The sequence below is a fragment of the Cryptotermes secundus genome, unplaced genomic scaffold, assembly GCF_002891405.2.
Source record: "Cryptotermes secundus unplaced genomic scaffold, Csec_1.0 scaffold836, whole genome shotgun sequence".
Lineage (NCBI taxonomy): Eukaryota > Metazoa > Arthropoda > Insecta > Blattodea > Kalotermitidae > Cryptotermes > Cryptotermes secundus.
In genome coordinates this window covers 977297-993791 of record NW_019729223.1, presented here as the reverse complement: position 1 = coordinate 993791, position 16495 = coordinate 977297, and the positions used below count along the sequence as shown (strand labels likewise).

The 16495-nt window shown below is 39.1% G+C and overlaps 1 protein-coding gene across 1 annotated transcript in view; it reads left to right on the top strand.

The window, feature by feature from the left end:
- The first annotated feature begins 1270 nt into the window (after nucleotides 1–1270).
- The window catches only part of LOC111865547, a 175465-nt gene continuing 160240 nt past the window's right edge, over nucleotides 1271–16495 (top strand). Inside the window, exon 1 of the mRNA XM_023853676.2 lies at nucleotides 1271–1673. Coding sequence (XP_023709444.1) covers nucleotides 1548–1673 — 126 coding nt within the window. The 5' untranslated portion in view covers nucleotides 1271–1547. The remainder of the gene's footprint in view (nucleotides 1674–16495) is intronic.

Genomic DNA, 16495 nt, shown 5'->3' with positions numbered 1-16495 from the left:
AACTTAATATTTGTACTGATGTACCATCGTCACAAACTTTTAAATCTTACGTGTCCTTTCTGTTTATATTGGGGAGCAGCTTGTAACAGTCTGTTGATATTCATTCTGTAGAAGCGGTTTATTACCGTTTTCATGGGTACTGCCGATTCGTCACAAACCTACAAGGTGATTCTACATTATTGTCGGGGTTTCTGTGTCCTATAAACGGAAACACCGACAATAATTCAGAAACATTCTGTATAATTCATGCCGTACAAACCTACCATAATTTCTAATTTTGTTTATTTTTGTACAATATTTGGCGTATCTTTACTGAGCAGGTTAGCTCAAGCGGTAACGCTTCTACCTTCTATTCGTGAGGTGACCGTATCGAATTTTGGTTTTGAAACCCACTATTCTGACTGATACTTTTCGTTGTTTTCTTCAGTCCCTCCAGGCAAACGCCGAGAAGGTATCCCAAGTTAAGTCATGTCCAATTCCTTTCAAATCGTTATTCGTCCTTCATTCTACTTGTCGACAATGTATAATGTGAACTGTTTTGCAGTGTCGTTAAATAATCACATTGAGACTCATCATTAAAATGTAGTTTATTCCGCTTGAATATTGTTAAAATCGCTGTTCTTACTGACCCATGGTTTACTTCCGCATTATTAGAATGCGCAAAATAGATAATTCGATGGAATTCCAATCACTCTATATTTTTGCGTTAAATTAGGCGTGAACGATTAACTTCCAGATCATACTTTGTATCTGATACACGTGCATTGACAGGGTCTAGCTCCGACCGCCTTTAACTAAATAGAAGTAAGAACGTTTGCTCATTAAGGACGACCTGGGCGAGTCCCAATCCATTCTGCACATGGCAATAAAGATGAATTTTCAGCGCTTTGTCTGCGATTATTACCGTCTTACTAAATCCTTAAATATTTTCTTGATTGGAGCAGTAGGTTGTCTGGCGTAATTATCGTGGCAGTAAGTGAAGAAATTATTTGGCTTGGTATTTCTTCTGCCAAATTATATCTATGACATTGGGGCCCTTGCCAAAAGGCAACTAATAATCTGAAATGCAGGACAAAGCTTAACCCATCTCCCCATTTTACCACGCTGCGTATCTTTCCTATAAATGCATAAACCTTTGTTTGCTATGCATTTTATAGGAAATGAGGTAGGCGAGGGGGTCCATCAGAGTCCCCACCGGAATGACGCCTTATTGATCGGTAGAACGAGCAGCGCCGCGCGTCGCAGCGTCGATCAGCTGTTTCCAGGCAGCAATGGGTAACAAAGAGAGTCACTGGTTGTCCTTGTCGCTCACAGCTGCTCTTCACTTCCTCTTCAGTCCGGCCGGAGTTCTTCTCCTGCCTAAAAGCCGCCCCAGCGGTGGTTAGGGGCGTCGCTGCACAAATATTACAATAAACTAAAAGAAGCAAATGGTGTTTTTTAAATTGTTTCGGTTTTTAATGAAGCCATGAATTCGATGATCGCTGCGGAATGTTACTGCTGTAACATCACAAGTAACAAGAGGAGTTACTGTGAAAGTAAGGGGCAGAATGGGACCGGCGAGTAGTCGCGAAAATGAAGACGATCCAGCAGCGGTGGATAACGGCCTCGCAATAGCCATCCCAAGCAAAACATCTGACGGCCAAGATGAAGAGCAGCAACCTCCAGAGGAAACGGCAAGTAACCTTCTTTTGTTTGATTAGTTACCATGGGGACTGGGCCATGCAAGAGGATTGTTAACGTACTGATTTCCAACATGGCATTTGTTCGTTAAGGAACGTTGTGCAGTAAAGTTTGTCTGAAAATGAAAGTGATTAGCTGGAAATCTCGTCTTTCTTGGGATCTTTTTCTGATGCTGATAATATAGAGTGAAAACTAATTTGAAATTACTTTACTCAACACGGTTATGGTAATATGAAACAAAATTTGTATTATCTGCATTCTGTTGTGTGTCGTGTATCAGAGGTATACATATGGGCCGTCAACACGACAATTAATTATAACCGACTTTAAAATGTTTAATATTCGGTTTATTTTATTTTCAGCCCAATACATGTTTCGATCTGTTAAGATCAGGTGGATTTTATGAATTATAAATTTCATTATTGAATTATTAAAACTGATTCATTTTTTACACTTATCAGTAATATTATTATATAAAATTTAATTTTAAGATTTGTGTGGGATATGTCTCGAATGATGTATGCTAAATTTAAACGTGTTAAAGGTAAAATAAAATATTTTAAATTAATTTTAATGCTTACCGATTCAATGGCTGGACAAAGCATCTTTTTCAGTTTTCATTTTTTCTTCGGTGCTATTATAACTTTCGTTGACCATAATGTGATAAAATATTGTATTAATATATACAGTTTTATTCATAATTAAATGACGTCGTTTAAAATTTTTAGTAAGTATTACGTGCCTTCCTGTAGCTTGCGTTCAACAAATATAGGATAGTAAGAAATAAACGTACTGCAGTTTATTCACTCTTACATTCTTTATCAGTGAATCCGACTATTTAGGGCATGTTGTGCTGTGTGATTTGTAAGGAAAGCATAGTGTTCAGCTCTGGAAAAAGATTCAGCATGAAATGGTTCGTTTCAATATTTAAATTTGCTCCAAGTAATTACAAAATACTCTAGCATACGATAGTTGTATAAATATATAAAATATATAGTTCACCTGAAATTGTAACTTCAAACAATTTTGCGTTTGCTGAAATTTATGTAAGAAGGAAGGAGGTTTCCTGTCGCCGGTAGAAAGAATTAAGCTTGACTGTGGATAAAGCAGATGCAAAGCTCTACTCCAGTGCTAACCAGAAAAATTAGAACAGAATGAAGACACGTAGGCGATAAAGAACAAAGAAGAGAAAGAAATGTGTTTCAGTGTGCAGTACACATGTAGCATGAATTTCTGACTCGTGATTTTGATAATAAAACATGGCGTAAGTTATACGCTCTATATATTAGATTCTTAACCACCGTCCAGTGTGACTGGTAAAAGGTGTGTTCTTAATTTGTCATCCTTTACATGTTTCGGTCAATACGGTCATCTTCAGAAGGATATTATTAACACATATTGAAACTAATGCTACCACGTCAATAAATATTATATATTTTAACTATTGCAAAGATTTACATTGATTTGTTTAAAACATCTACAAATTATTATATTAATCCTGTTTACAAAGTAGTGTAAAATATTTGTTCTGATCTAGAACCAATCTGGTTGTACACTACTTTGTAAACAGACTTATTGTAATAAGTAATAATATTTGCTGTAATTTGTCTGAAATTGGTCGGCGTGTAGTCAAAATTCGAACGAACAGATTTCATTTGAAATATCTGATATTAATTGTTTATGTCGTATAGCTTCTTCAATTGGGACAACGTCGCTTCATAATTTAAGAGCTAATAATTATCCACTCTGAACTCATACAAAAACTTTTCCGCTAATATATTTTGCTTGGTCATCTGCTATTTCACATAATGTGTTGATTATTCTGATGGTGATAAATACCCGTAATATTTACATGTGGTTGGTTGAAATACCTCTGAAAAAATAATCTTAGCTATTCTCTCATTTACATGTAATTTTCATGTAGAGACCGCATGGGGTTAGATTCATGTAAAATTCCTATCTTCTACTTCAGTGAATCCATCTGTGTATTACGTATCCTGCCCTTGACAGCTCAGATAGTAACTGATTAATTCCATGGAGCTGAGCCCTTCTTGAGAAGCCTCCAGTCGCTCAACTACTCAAAGAATTCCCCAAAATTTATGGAGCCCGAAGGTTCATTGCCGTGCTCACAAGAGCCCACCGTTTGTCCCTATCCTTAGCTAGATAAATCCAGTCCATACCACTTCATTTTATTCTTCTAAGACCCATCTTATTAATCTTCCACCTATGTCTAGTTCTTCCCAGTGGTCTCTTTCCATCTGACTTCCTCTCCCAAACCCTGTATCCTTTCATCTTCTCCCTGTGCCGCTAAATGCTTTGTCCGTCTCATCCCCCTTGATAGTTCTAATTTCATTCGTCGAAGATTATAATGTGTGAATCATTTCATTATGAAGTTTTCCCCAACCTCCTCTTACTTCATCCCTCTTCGGTCAAAATTTAAACCTGTTCAATGCACTGATATTACAAGGTACCAGTGCACTGTGGGGAGTTAGTAAGCAAAGGTATCCCTGTAACAGGCCGTGGAGGCCCATAGGGTTGTGAAATGTTGAGGTTCCCACATTTTCTAGATATTCATGGCTGTGAGGTTGTCAGCCTTACGCGCCGGGCGCCCATTACGCCCAAGGAATCTTTCTGGTACTCATTTCTGTTAGAGGCTGAGTCGACCCCAGGGCCATATTGCGGTTCGAAGGATTAGGTAAATGTAAAAAATCCATCTCATTTTAATTCGATCCTGCGACCTTCCGGTTTGTAGCATAGTGCCTCAACAAACTACGTGGGGAGTAGCGTATTTAATTTAAATTACAAGATTTCTAGCAGAGTATAAATTAGGTTCCTGACGCCTGTGAAGGGACGAGTAGACTTTCCGCTAAGCACCTGTGTCTGGGATATTGCCGCAGTGTCACGGCGATCAGGTCAAATGAAATTAGTGTCCTCGTTTTTTCTTCCTCTATTTGAAAATGAACGTTTTAAATGAGTTAATTATTTTGCGTATCTCAGCCACATCTGTTGCCATGTACTATAGGCAGAATTATATTGTCACTGCAGACTGTTCACTAATTTTCTTACTTTCTCTCTCTTAAATTTTCGGGGGGTGGGGGGGGACGAGACTGAGTCCACTTCGTGCATCGATCAGTAATAGTTCCATTGTACCAAACCAGATGATAAATTGGTATGGATCATTTAATATAATGAGAATTGGCAGGAGAAACCGAAGTCCTCTGAGAAAATTTGCCTCCGTGCCACTTTGTTCACCACAAATCCCACCTGACCTTATCTGACCTGGGATCGAATACAGGACGTCGCGGTGAGAAGCTGGAAAGTGACAGCATGTTCCCTACATGAAACATGATCAAAATTTGAGTTGATCTGTAAAGAGATCTATATATTCAGTCATACAGTACTCATTTCAGGATTACCTGTTCTTTTACAGATTCAACAAAAATTTTAGGTAGATTTCTTGTATGTTGCAATTGTTGTTACATAGTGACGATAAAATTTATCATATAACATTAGTATAGTATCCAAACTTCTAGCTTGTGCTGAGGCCAGGAATGGTGGAGCTATGTCTCCACTCCCCCATTTGTCTGCATTGCATAGTGCTTAATTAATTAATTAAGCACAGGAACAACTTTACCTTTTACCAAACCAAACACCAGTTTTTATCATAACCCGTGAAATAGTTCCGAAGAAAAAATGTATGGACACACAGACATGATCTCTTTACGCATATTTTGAATTGTTTACGCATATATCACAAGGAAAATTTGCGCAAAGATCACGTAACCCTTGTTGAGGGGAAAATGTTAAAAATGAATCTGGGCAAAACGTATGAGCATAAATTTCGATCGAAGTTATTGGCTACTATGAGTCTTGTCGCGTACTTATATCAGGTATTACAACCAACTTACAGCTAAAATTCTACCAGTGGACCTATATCTTGTATAACTTATTTTGTAATGTTGCATTTCTTAGTGAATGCGTGATATTATATTTTACTTCCATCTATATTTGTTTCCCAGGGGTAAATAGGCAAGAGCGCAAAGCTGAATACTCACATTCGTCTAGTGCCGAGGTTAAGAATGATAGATTTTTACTTCCGCTCCCCTGTGCGCCTTCATGGTGCTTAAATAGTTAAGTTGTTAGTTAAATTTACTTTATTTACTGTCGTGTTGTTTCCACTACCGTGGATTACCAGATCGAATTTTCAGTCAAGACACCTAACCTGACTCAAATTTTTTGTTATTTCCCTCAGTCCCTTAGTCAAATTCCCGGGATGATGCCTCAATAGGATATCGCCGTTAACTTCCGTATCCCTTACAGTTCATTATTCACTAATTAACTTGCCATTAGAAGCCACCTTTTACTTTGGGATACTACAAGCTTTGTAACTACAACAACAGAAATTATATTGTATATGTATGTACATTTATATCTGAAACAATACATCGCTTTACCAACGTCTGCTTGTATAATATTAATTCGTGATGTCACTATCAGCTGTCGCTTTACCCAGGGGTGCCAGGATCGATCCAAGTTCGCATCATGTGTTGCCCGGGGCTAGTCTTTGTCTTTGTTCCACGACCTCCATGCGGCGAGACAGAATAAAATGTCCTTGCCAATGGGGGATTCGCCTGTCTAATATAAATATCGCCTTGATTCTACTGCTCGAAGGTCGTTGTTGTCTCAATATGCCTTATCAGGATGTCAGACCCGAGATATTGCACAAATAGCCTACAGCATACCGTAATGGTGAAGATGTGGATAAGTTACATTAATTTAGGTTGGCTTTGTTGGCTTTCTATAAATGAATATACAATGAAATGTAACAATATCTTTAGCTCTTCTTTTGTCTGAAGTTTGAATGAATGGAAATGAGTTGATTGACTTGATTTAATAATAATTAATTAATTAGTCTTTATAATTTATATAAAATGTATACTGTGACATGGACATCAAGCTGCATATTTCATGCACACTTTCTTTGTAATCTAAGAAAAATATTCATAATAAAGTTCCTTTATTTTCGAAGGTATTGAATAACAGAAACCCTGTTAACTAAGGCTAGTATCTTTTCGAATTTAGAGATTCATTCCTGTATTAGTGATATCAGTGATAGGGAATTAGGTAATGTCAGTCTAGAATAGCTACTAATGAAACAATGTCAGCATTGCGTTACATGAAAATCTGTCAGTCTAGATGTTATTTCCAGATGATTGGTGTAAGTAGAAGCGAGCTGTTGGGCACAAACTCATTCACACAAGTACACGTTGACATGTTCGTGCCAAAAGCCCAGATTATCGCTGTAATACAAGAAATTCAGCATGAAGTTGCGATACATACATTACATAACCCTAAGGGAAGGGGGCACGCGGTAGCGTAGTTGGTAGAGGCACTATGCTACAAGCCGGAAGATCGCGGGATCGAGTCCCGATGCGGTCATTAGATTCTTTCAATTTACCTAATCCTTCCAGCCGCACTATGTCCCTGGGGTCAACTCAGCCTCTAAAGAAATGAGTACCAGGAATATTCTTGGAATGTTCTTGGGGGTAAAGGGAGGCCGGTGCTTAAGGCTGACATCCTCACCGCCGTCTCTGAGCCGACTGTCTATAAAATGTGGAAGTCTCGACGTCTCACAACCCTATGGGCCTTCACGGCATGTTACAGGTATAACTTTCCCTTACCCTGAGGGAAGAATACAGATTGATGGTGACTGAGAACTTTGTGCTCAGGAGAATGTTTTAACGTAAGATCGAGGCAGTAGCTGAGAAAGCTCAGTCGGTATAGTAACTAGGCTACGGCCTGGACGACTGAAGAATTGTGATTAGATATAGGGAGGGGAAATAGATTTTACTTTTCAGCGTCTAGATCAGCGCTTGGACCCACAAAGTTTCCTATCTAATCGATACCATAGAATCTGTCCCTGACAGTGAAGTGGCCAGGACAAGAAGCTGACCATTCACCTTCGTCTAGTTTCGAGGTCAAGAACATAACCTCCACTACCCCATACGTTTTCATGGCATGGTTTTTGCTAAAGCACAGGGAGAAATCTATCTTTTTTTACTTTACCTAAGACTGAGGAATTACCAGCAGGTTGATGGCGGTTCTAGGGCTGCAATAACGAGCTATATAATTTGTGCTCTTCAACTAATTTTTGCTTTTATAAAATGCAATTATATTTCTTTGTTCTGAATTGTTTCTCTGCTTCTTCTGACAATTATAGCTATATGACTGCACTGAAATTCTTTTGAATCTCCGACCTATAAAAAACTATGCGTTATGTATGAAATTAATTCCACAAAGTTGATTTCCTCATGGTGGTATACAAGTAAGAAGGGATTAGAAAACACCTGAAAGTCAGAAACTTAAAAGGAATTTTGTAAGAGCCAAAGGAATGAAAAATTATTATTGAATGAAATACGAGACAAAAACAGAGTATAATTTCTCCACTTTCTTTGTCTCCTATAGCCCTCAGCTTGACTCGGTATGTACAAATATTTGTATTAATTTAGGAGAGGTTGTAATTAGAATATCACTGATAGCAGGGCATCTTGAAGGAACTAAGAATATTATAAATAATTCCATGGTGAAAATATATTTGAGAAGCTGCTAGATGTTAACCAATTCAGAAAAATTCTTCATTCTTTCTAGATCTCGATGACTCATTATCGTATATAAAATTGATTCCTGTCTTAGACCAGTCCAATCAGGAGCTTTACACATTTTTTTAATATTATCACGTGATATAGGAATTATATACGGAGTTTGGAATTATAATTGGATTTATTGACCACTTGCAGATCGTAACTACAATTGACTATAGCACAGTCGCTAATTGACACACAACTACAGTTCACTAGAGCACGTACTAAGTCTTCTGAGTCTGCTGTGACTGGACAATCGGTGACTAGAGAAGTGTTTTGGGATGAAGATTCGATTAACTGAAGGTTTATAACTCATAACTATAAAAATCTAAATCACTACAGCACACGCCAAGTCTCAGTCTGTTATAGTCTTCAGTGGCCGTTGCTAGGTAGCGGCTGTCAATAATGGATATTTCTCTGCTTCCATGCTCACATCCTTACCATCATGTCGCAATATTATTCTCCTATTCACATCTACTTCTCCTAAGTGAAATCTATAGAATAGCCGTTGCTAGATGGCGGCTGTCAATAATGGCCATTTCTCTGCTTCCATACTCACGTCCTTATCATCATGTCGCAATATTATCCTCCCATTCACATCTACTTCTCCTAAGTGAAATCTATAGATTAGCCGTTGCTAGGTGGCGGCTGTCAATAATGAATATTTTTCTGCTTCCATGCTCACGTCCTTACCATCATGTCGCAATATTATCCTCCCATTCACATCTACTTCTCCTAAGTGAAATCTATAGATTAGCCGTTGCTAGGTGGCGGCTGTCAATAATGGATATTTCTCTGCTTCCTTACCATCATGTCGCAATATTATCCTCCTATTCACATCAACTCCTAAGTGAAATCTATAGATTTTTTCACTAAAATTATTTACTTCTTGCTCCCGCATCTTTCTGTGTGTTCTATTAATGTCGTCCCCGTATTCAGAATTTTAACAAATATAACTCAACCATATTGACCTTACAAAGAATTTGCTAATAGTAAAAGCGTAGGTGTGAGTCATGAAGTTGAAGGCTGATGGCGACACAGAAGGCTGGAAAGGTTTTGCGGCTGCTTTTATGAATTGTGGAGATTAAATGTGACACTCTAATTGCTTGTAGTTCCGAGTCCTGTGTATAAGTGATCAATAAATCCAATCATCCAATCTAAAAATCCGTCAAGAGTCACAATCTATGACGCGACAATAGGTAGAAACATCTACATTAATATTTACATAACATATTTAATATAGGAAATTGATCTATTTCATTGCATGTTCTACTGCTTTAGCCTGGCAACACATCCATACCTTCCGCTTTCACGAAATGTTAATCGCTTCGTCACCGAGCCAGGTTAGCTCCAGTGTTTTACACTTACATCCGGAAGGTATACTCTTCGAATCTCGGCATTGATACGAACTATTTTGTGACTGAAGTTTTCGTTGGGTTTTTCAGTCTCTTCGGACGAATAGTTTCTTACCGGTTACTTGGCTTACTCTGAGGCCCTGACGATGAAGGTACTACGCTCCTGTGAAACGTCGGTAAACTTCTACCAGACTACAGGGCGTAGAATCCTAGAAGATTGTATTTATCTTCCAAATCCTTACAAATTTGCCATACAATATGTCCCATCTCGTTACAGGTTGTATAAATCATTAAGCTGGAAGATTCTCCTCAAATAACATACAAACTAAACAGACTTTAAGGCTCCGTGTGAGATGTGCTTTGTAACAAAGCCGTATGATAGAGAACCGGGAATCGAATCCTGACATTTAACTAAGTATCCTCTGGACGAAGCTTCATCGTAAGGAAAACACACAACAATGAAAACAAACTCCGTGGTTTCAATCTGGAAAAGAACTATACCGACCGAGCGACCGCCGCTTGTCGGCGAAGTTAGTGCTAACTTTAGCGGATAGAGGCAGTCGCGTGGTGAGCGTAACGGATCCCCACTTCCTTTGATCTCGGTTTTCTAGACCAGAGCCGCTATTTCCTTGAAATAACTCCTCAAATATCCTCACGAGGCTGAGTGAACCCCGTTCCAGACCCATTACTTCTCAAAAAATTTTGTAGCGCCGGGAATCGAACCTGGACCTCTGGATCTGTAGGCAGGAACTTTGACCACAGAGGCTGTCAAGGAAAATAGACACATACATGTAGCTGAATGCACCATTTCTGTTCAAAAAAACTCTTTTGTAAATTATCGATAAATGTGGTAAAGTTTAAGCCATATCGAACCTATACGAACTAGAAACTACTATATTTACTAATTTCGGAGATAAACCATGTAGACAGATACCACAACCTTCGTGTGTTTTCACTTCATTCTTTGTGGAAGAAACTGATATAAATTACGTACTACAGTACTTCGCAGTGGAAATAGACCTTATACGAATGAAAGAAAGCGTTTTTTTTTTTGCTAAATATATCTTAGCCGGAAATGGGTTAATATTGTGACTTGACGTCATCAATGAATTGTGGAAACAAACAACTCGCAAGATTGCTGTCATAATACTCCGCCATGCAGTCAGAGAGATGGCGGATACTGACCATTTCATCAAACACTCGACAATCATTGCCTTTCGAAGGTTTAGCTGTTTGTTTTCTTCTCTTTTATGCGTCTATACCTGTCATGTTGAAGGTGAAAGTGACAACTTTCTTTGCCAGAAAATGAAACCTTTGGAAATGTATCGGAATTCAAATATTTGGGAGCAATAAATTTATATTAATGGCCAAGCTAAGAGGAAATTAACATTTGAAAATATGTATCATTATTTTATTAAAAATAATTAATTTTCTTGCCTGCAACCTAAAATCCTAAATATCCAATACTGAAAACTGTAATTGTTACCTACAGTTTAATATGGAAGGGGGTTGAACTTAATTTATGAATATAAGGGAATTATGTAGATTGGTATTAGAGAACAAAATGCTAAGGAGGATATCTACCTTTGAAATAAATAAAAAGTGGCAAGATGTTGAGGATAATTACATAATGCGGGAGTTTCATAATTTTCACTCCTCTTCCAGCATTTTAGAACGTTTAAATCAACGAGTATGAGAAATGTATAAAGAATTTTTGTCGGAAAACTTGAAGGTGGATGCGACATGCGTTTAGATTCGAAGTTAATACTAAAATGGATTTTACGGATATAGAATTTAAGATTGTGAGCTAGATTCAACTAAGTGAGAATATTGGAACGTTCTGAACATGTTGTAACGGATTTAATCAAAGCGTTGTCAGGCAGCAGCTCTGCAATCACGGTCAAACACGCAACAATAAAGGAGGTTGTGTTTTCCGTGTCCGAGGTGACGTCACGTAGTGGTGGTTCGTGGCCCCTTGGACCTTGGCCGTTTTTCAGTTTCTTAATACTATACACAGCCGGTAGGACTCCTTGGACGGGGGATCAGCCAGTCGCAAGGCCGCTATCTACACACAGTACAACACAAACAGAATAAACGCATACAGACACAAATGCCGCGAGTTTAATTCGAACCCACGATCCCAGCGTTCGAGCAGCGAAGACATTTCATGCCTTAGACCTCGCGGCCGCTGTGGTTGGCAGATTTAGAAGGTTATCTTGTATAATGAGTTTGGCTGCCACTGTAGCTCTGTAAGATGGATAGAACTTCAGCTGCTGATCCAAAGTAGGCCATTCGAGATGCGCTGTATTCTTAATTCTGAGTTCTGACAGGTAAATTTGGCATGACCGTGAAGTACGTAATGCAATGAAAAGGAGAAGTGATACTGAAAATAGAAAGCATAAATTAAAATGTATCCGCATAGGAATTCAGTCAGAGTTTACAGACACAGAAAATGGTTCTTTCAATCGTTGTACATTGCGAAACCCGTTTCTTATATAGTGGTTTGTGGCTGCGGGTTTGCTCTGAAATAATGGCTCCTGAACTTTATCACCCCAAAACAGTTCTTCTTTCAAATTCTGGAATAATCTACCAGCAATTTAGAATAATTGTTTTTGAGACTATGAAACAGACGTATTCAGAGTTTAGATCCAGTTGTAGTAATATCTTTCGTTTCAGAATTTACATTGTTTTGTGAAACGGTGTGAACATTTATGCTTCTAATACCCCTATCTCTTTCCTTACTTTCTTCCTTAAAATAGTGGATTTAGTAACATCTTTACCCTTCGGATGACAACAATTTAGAACATAAAATTCCTACTAGTATAACTTCATGGAAAACACTACATCTGTATATCGACGTGACATATACACAGTCAGGTAACACACATACGAGTATATAGACACAAATATTCTCCCATATATAAATACATGTATATACATAAATTATAGGTAGATAAATAATATAATTGCGTTGATAAAAGGAGCCTGTTTCTTTACATGATGCAGACAATTATTAAGTTCTTTTTAAAAATTACCGTCTGCGTTTTACATTTTCTTGAACTCGTTGCTCTTTTTCTTCCGCTCTTCTTCTTCTTGTTTTTTTTTTGCCTCTTCTTGACATGTTTCGTACTCTCCCTCACCTTTGTCTCCTTCCTCACGTCCCTTTTTCTTTGCTTTCCTCCCTATTTTCCTTCTTCCTCATTATCCTTCCTCCCCTCAATGCGACGAAAGTTAGACAGGTCAGAAAACAAAGGCAATACATATCGGATTCTGATCACGTGATTCTTGTACGCGGTCCCTTGTGAGTCTCTCACACGGGATAGAACGGTTAGTTCATACGTGATGTACAGTGAAGAACGGTTAAACAATCGATGCAATATTGTTTTACCTTCGTGACACTATCTGCACGCATGACCGTTGCGCTGGACGTAGCGTCTCGACGTCTCCGCTACAGATTGGCGTCTTTCTCCCGACGTTGAATATCAGTGGCGGTATCCGCAGTAGTGAGGTGTAATAATGATTTGGAAAGAATGCGTAAAGAAGCTGTGGGTTTCTGTTTTAATCTGCTACCTCATGGTCTTTTCTGGAATGACACAGTACGACTGTAAGAATATGGCCGTGCCATAGCTCGGGCAGTTAGTCGCCGGCTTCCAGCTGCAGCTGCCCGAGTTCGATGCCAAGTCGTCGTGTGGGATTTGTAGTGGACGAAATGGCACTGGGACAGATTTTCTCCTTAACTTCGGTATCCTTTGCCAGTTTTCATTCCACCAAATCTATCATCCGGAGCTGGTACAATAGGCCAGTCAAGGCCGACTTACGGAATGGACTCAGTCTCACCCAACCCCACGAAATTAAAAAAGAAATAAGACAGAAGACACCAGTCAGCATTGTCGACCTGAACTCAGGAGCACCTATAGATAAACTGAGAGGTTATTGAACCATGATGACTCATGATTTTCCCATTTTTTTAGTTACCCTGACAGTTTCACATAATTAATTACTCCCAATTCTTCAAGGTCACCGCCGTGTAAGCCTCAAATCTTACAACTACTCTTCACTTCACTAACTGACTAACAACTAACTCAACTCAACTGACTGCCTAAAATCACTGTCCACTAACTTCCCTGCTTATAACATCTCGATACGGGCTGCACAGAAAACGCAGCCCCTCTGTAACTGTTAACGGTCCGTTGCCTAGTAACGGCCGTTATATAGTTATTAGTTTGACGGTCATTTCTTAGCAACGGGTCTACATGTCACAATATTATCTGAAGGTGGAATAGATTCAAATTTCGAAGCTTCGTGTTTATGTCTCAGAGAGTGGAAAACACCCATCATAATTTTAGTGTAAAGCATCCACGTTTCTGTTTTGCTTCATTTAACGTGGCCCATTTAACGGCCATTAGGCTTATCAACTTTACATGGAGATGTGATGAACACTCTGAGTAAGTGGATCACGCAATTAAGATCACCAATAAAGCGACATGAGTCTGTGTCGTTTATTGCTCTGAAGTATTCCGTTTCATGGTTGGAATAATTTATGGGGTTTCGTCTTTATGCGCCTTAACAATAAAACTCCTTTATAAACTCGTATCGTGTACTAACTTGCATTCAGGAATGAACGCTCTACAGCTGTACACGTATTACGTAAAGCAAATGCTACTTCACATAAACATGACAGAGATTGTCCTTGAAATGGAAAACGGAAATTAAATAAGCATAATGATCTCGTATCTCCCGTAATTGTGATAAGCTTCACTGACGAACAGTGATTCTAATTTCGTATTACTCCTGTATAAATCTGTTTATACCTAATCGCTTGCAATTATTACCAGCTCCATGGCACAAAGTCTTCTTCAGCAGTTAACAACTAAAAAGGAAAAGGTAAAACTATCCCTGTAACAGGCCGCGGAGGCCCATAGGGTTGTGAGACGTCGAGGCTCCCACATTTTGTAGACAGTCGGCACACAGATGGCGGTAAGGTTGTCAGCCCTACGCGTCTGCCGCCCTTTACCCACAGGAAGATTCCTGGCAGTCATTTCTGTTAGAAACTGAGTCGACTCCGGAGCCATAGTGCTGCTGGAAGGATTAGGTCAGTTGAAAAATACAATGATCTCATCGGGAATCGAAGCCGCGACTTTCCGACTTGTAGCATAGTGCCTCAACACAGTACGCTACCTCACTTCACGTGCAGTTAACAGTTATTCAGTTGACGGAAGTAAGGGTAAAATTTTCTAAGTGCTTATTTAATTTACGAAACCTGCCATGAAAACGTATGGGGGGAATGACGGTATAGATCCGTAACTCTTGATCTCAGTACTAGATGGAGGTGAGTGGTCAGCTTCACGACCTGGCCGCTTACCCCTCGAGGAATAAATCCCTCTACCCACTTCTTAGTAAGCTGGGTGGGCCTCAAACCAGTCTGGACCATTTGGAGTAGAGAAAAACCTGTTATCCCTATCAGGAATCGAACACAGGCCGTCTAGTCCGTAGTCCGTCGCTATACCGACTGGGCGATCCCGGCTCTTATAACCAAAATATGATGTAAACTCAGACAGGAAAAGTGTGATTGACAACTGATTAGTACAATTTCCATTTCGGCGTATTTCAAGTGGAGTAAAGATCATATATTTATCTCGGGAAGTGGAAAAAGAAGGATGCATACATGTAAGTGGAAAACACATATTAATTGCATTATGGGTAATATAGTTTCGGAACTTTGGATCTGAGAGAAGAGACACAGTAGGTCCAATCTTCCTGGGAGTAAAGTACAGCAGACGCGTAAGGCTGACAACCTTCCCGCCGTCTGTGAGCCGATTGTCTAGAAAAAATGTGAGAGCTTCGACGTCTCCCAACCCTATGGACCTTCACCGTCTGTTACAGGGATAGCTTTACCTTACTTTTACCTCGTTTAAAGTCATCGATATAAAGCGAAGTTATGTGATATGTCGTTAAGCGGATCCATTTTTTATATAACGAACATAAGAAATAAGCAGGTTACGCCTTTCAGCCAGTCTTCACCCCCATAACCCCATTGTTTATATCTTTGCCGCAAATACACGGAATTATAAACTACAATAATGTTTATTTAACACCACTTTATTCACCGATGACCGACCGAGCGACCGCCGCTTGTCGGCGAAGTTAGTGCCAACTTTTGCGGATAGAGGGTGTTGCGTAGCCAGCGCAGCAGATCCTCACGACGATAATTTCGGAGTGTCCCTCCTCCTCTGCCACTTTCACAAACCCTGAGAACAACAACGGCTCAATAATGAGTTAACACGATATCCGTATGGAGCCTTGGTATGAAAATATTGTTAACGTAATAGTGAAGTAACCTTAACTGGGACATCGCAAAGAAAGGGCTTACTGTAATATACTTCTTTCGTATTTTTGTGAATTTACTTTGAAGTACTTTCGGCACGTATATTCTGTCGTAATGAATATTTTTACGTCGAACTCCATGAAATTCCTCGAATTATTGTGTGCGAACAACTGTTGTACCTTGAACAACAGGCGAATTGAACGTACGGGTTACCAGTGAACGTCATTGCAGATTGTCAGATGGCAAATGAGGTATCGGAACTTGTTATTGTAGTTCCAGAGTTTTCCGATAGATGGCATAGACTCTTGCTCTTTTGATGAACATGATTTGATGATGATACTGGATGTTTTGTTTCGACGGGAGCAATCTTTTTTCTTTAGAGGGTACCACCAGAGAGAGTATTCTATCAGATTTTCTTAGAAAAATGAAGAATGAAGGCAGAGAAAAATGATGACAGGATGCAATCAACATGAAATGAAAAGAAAGATACATGG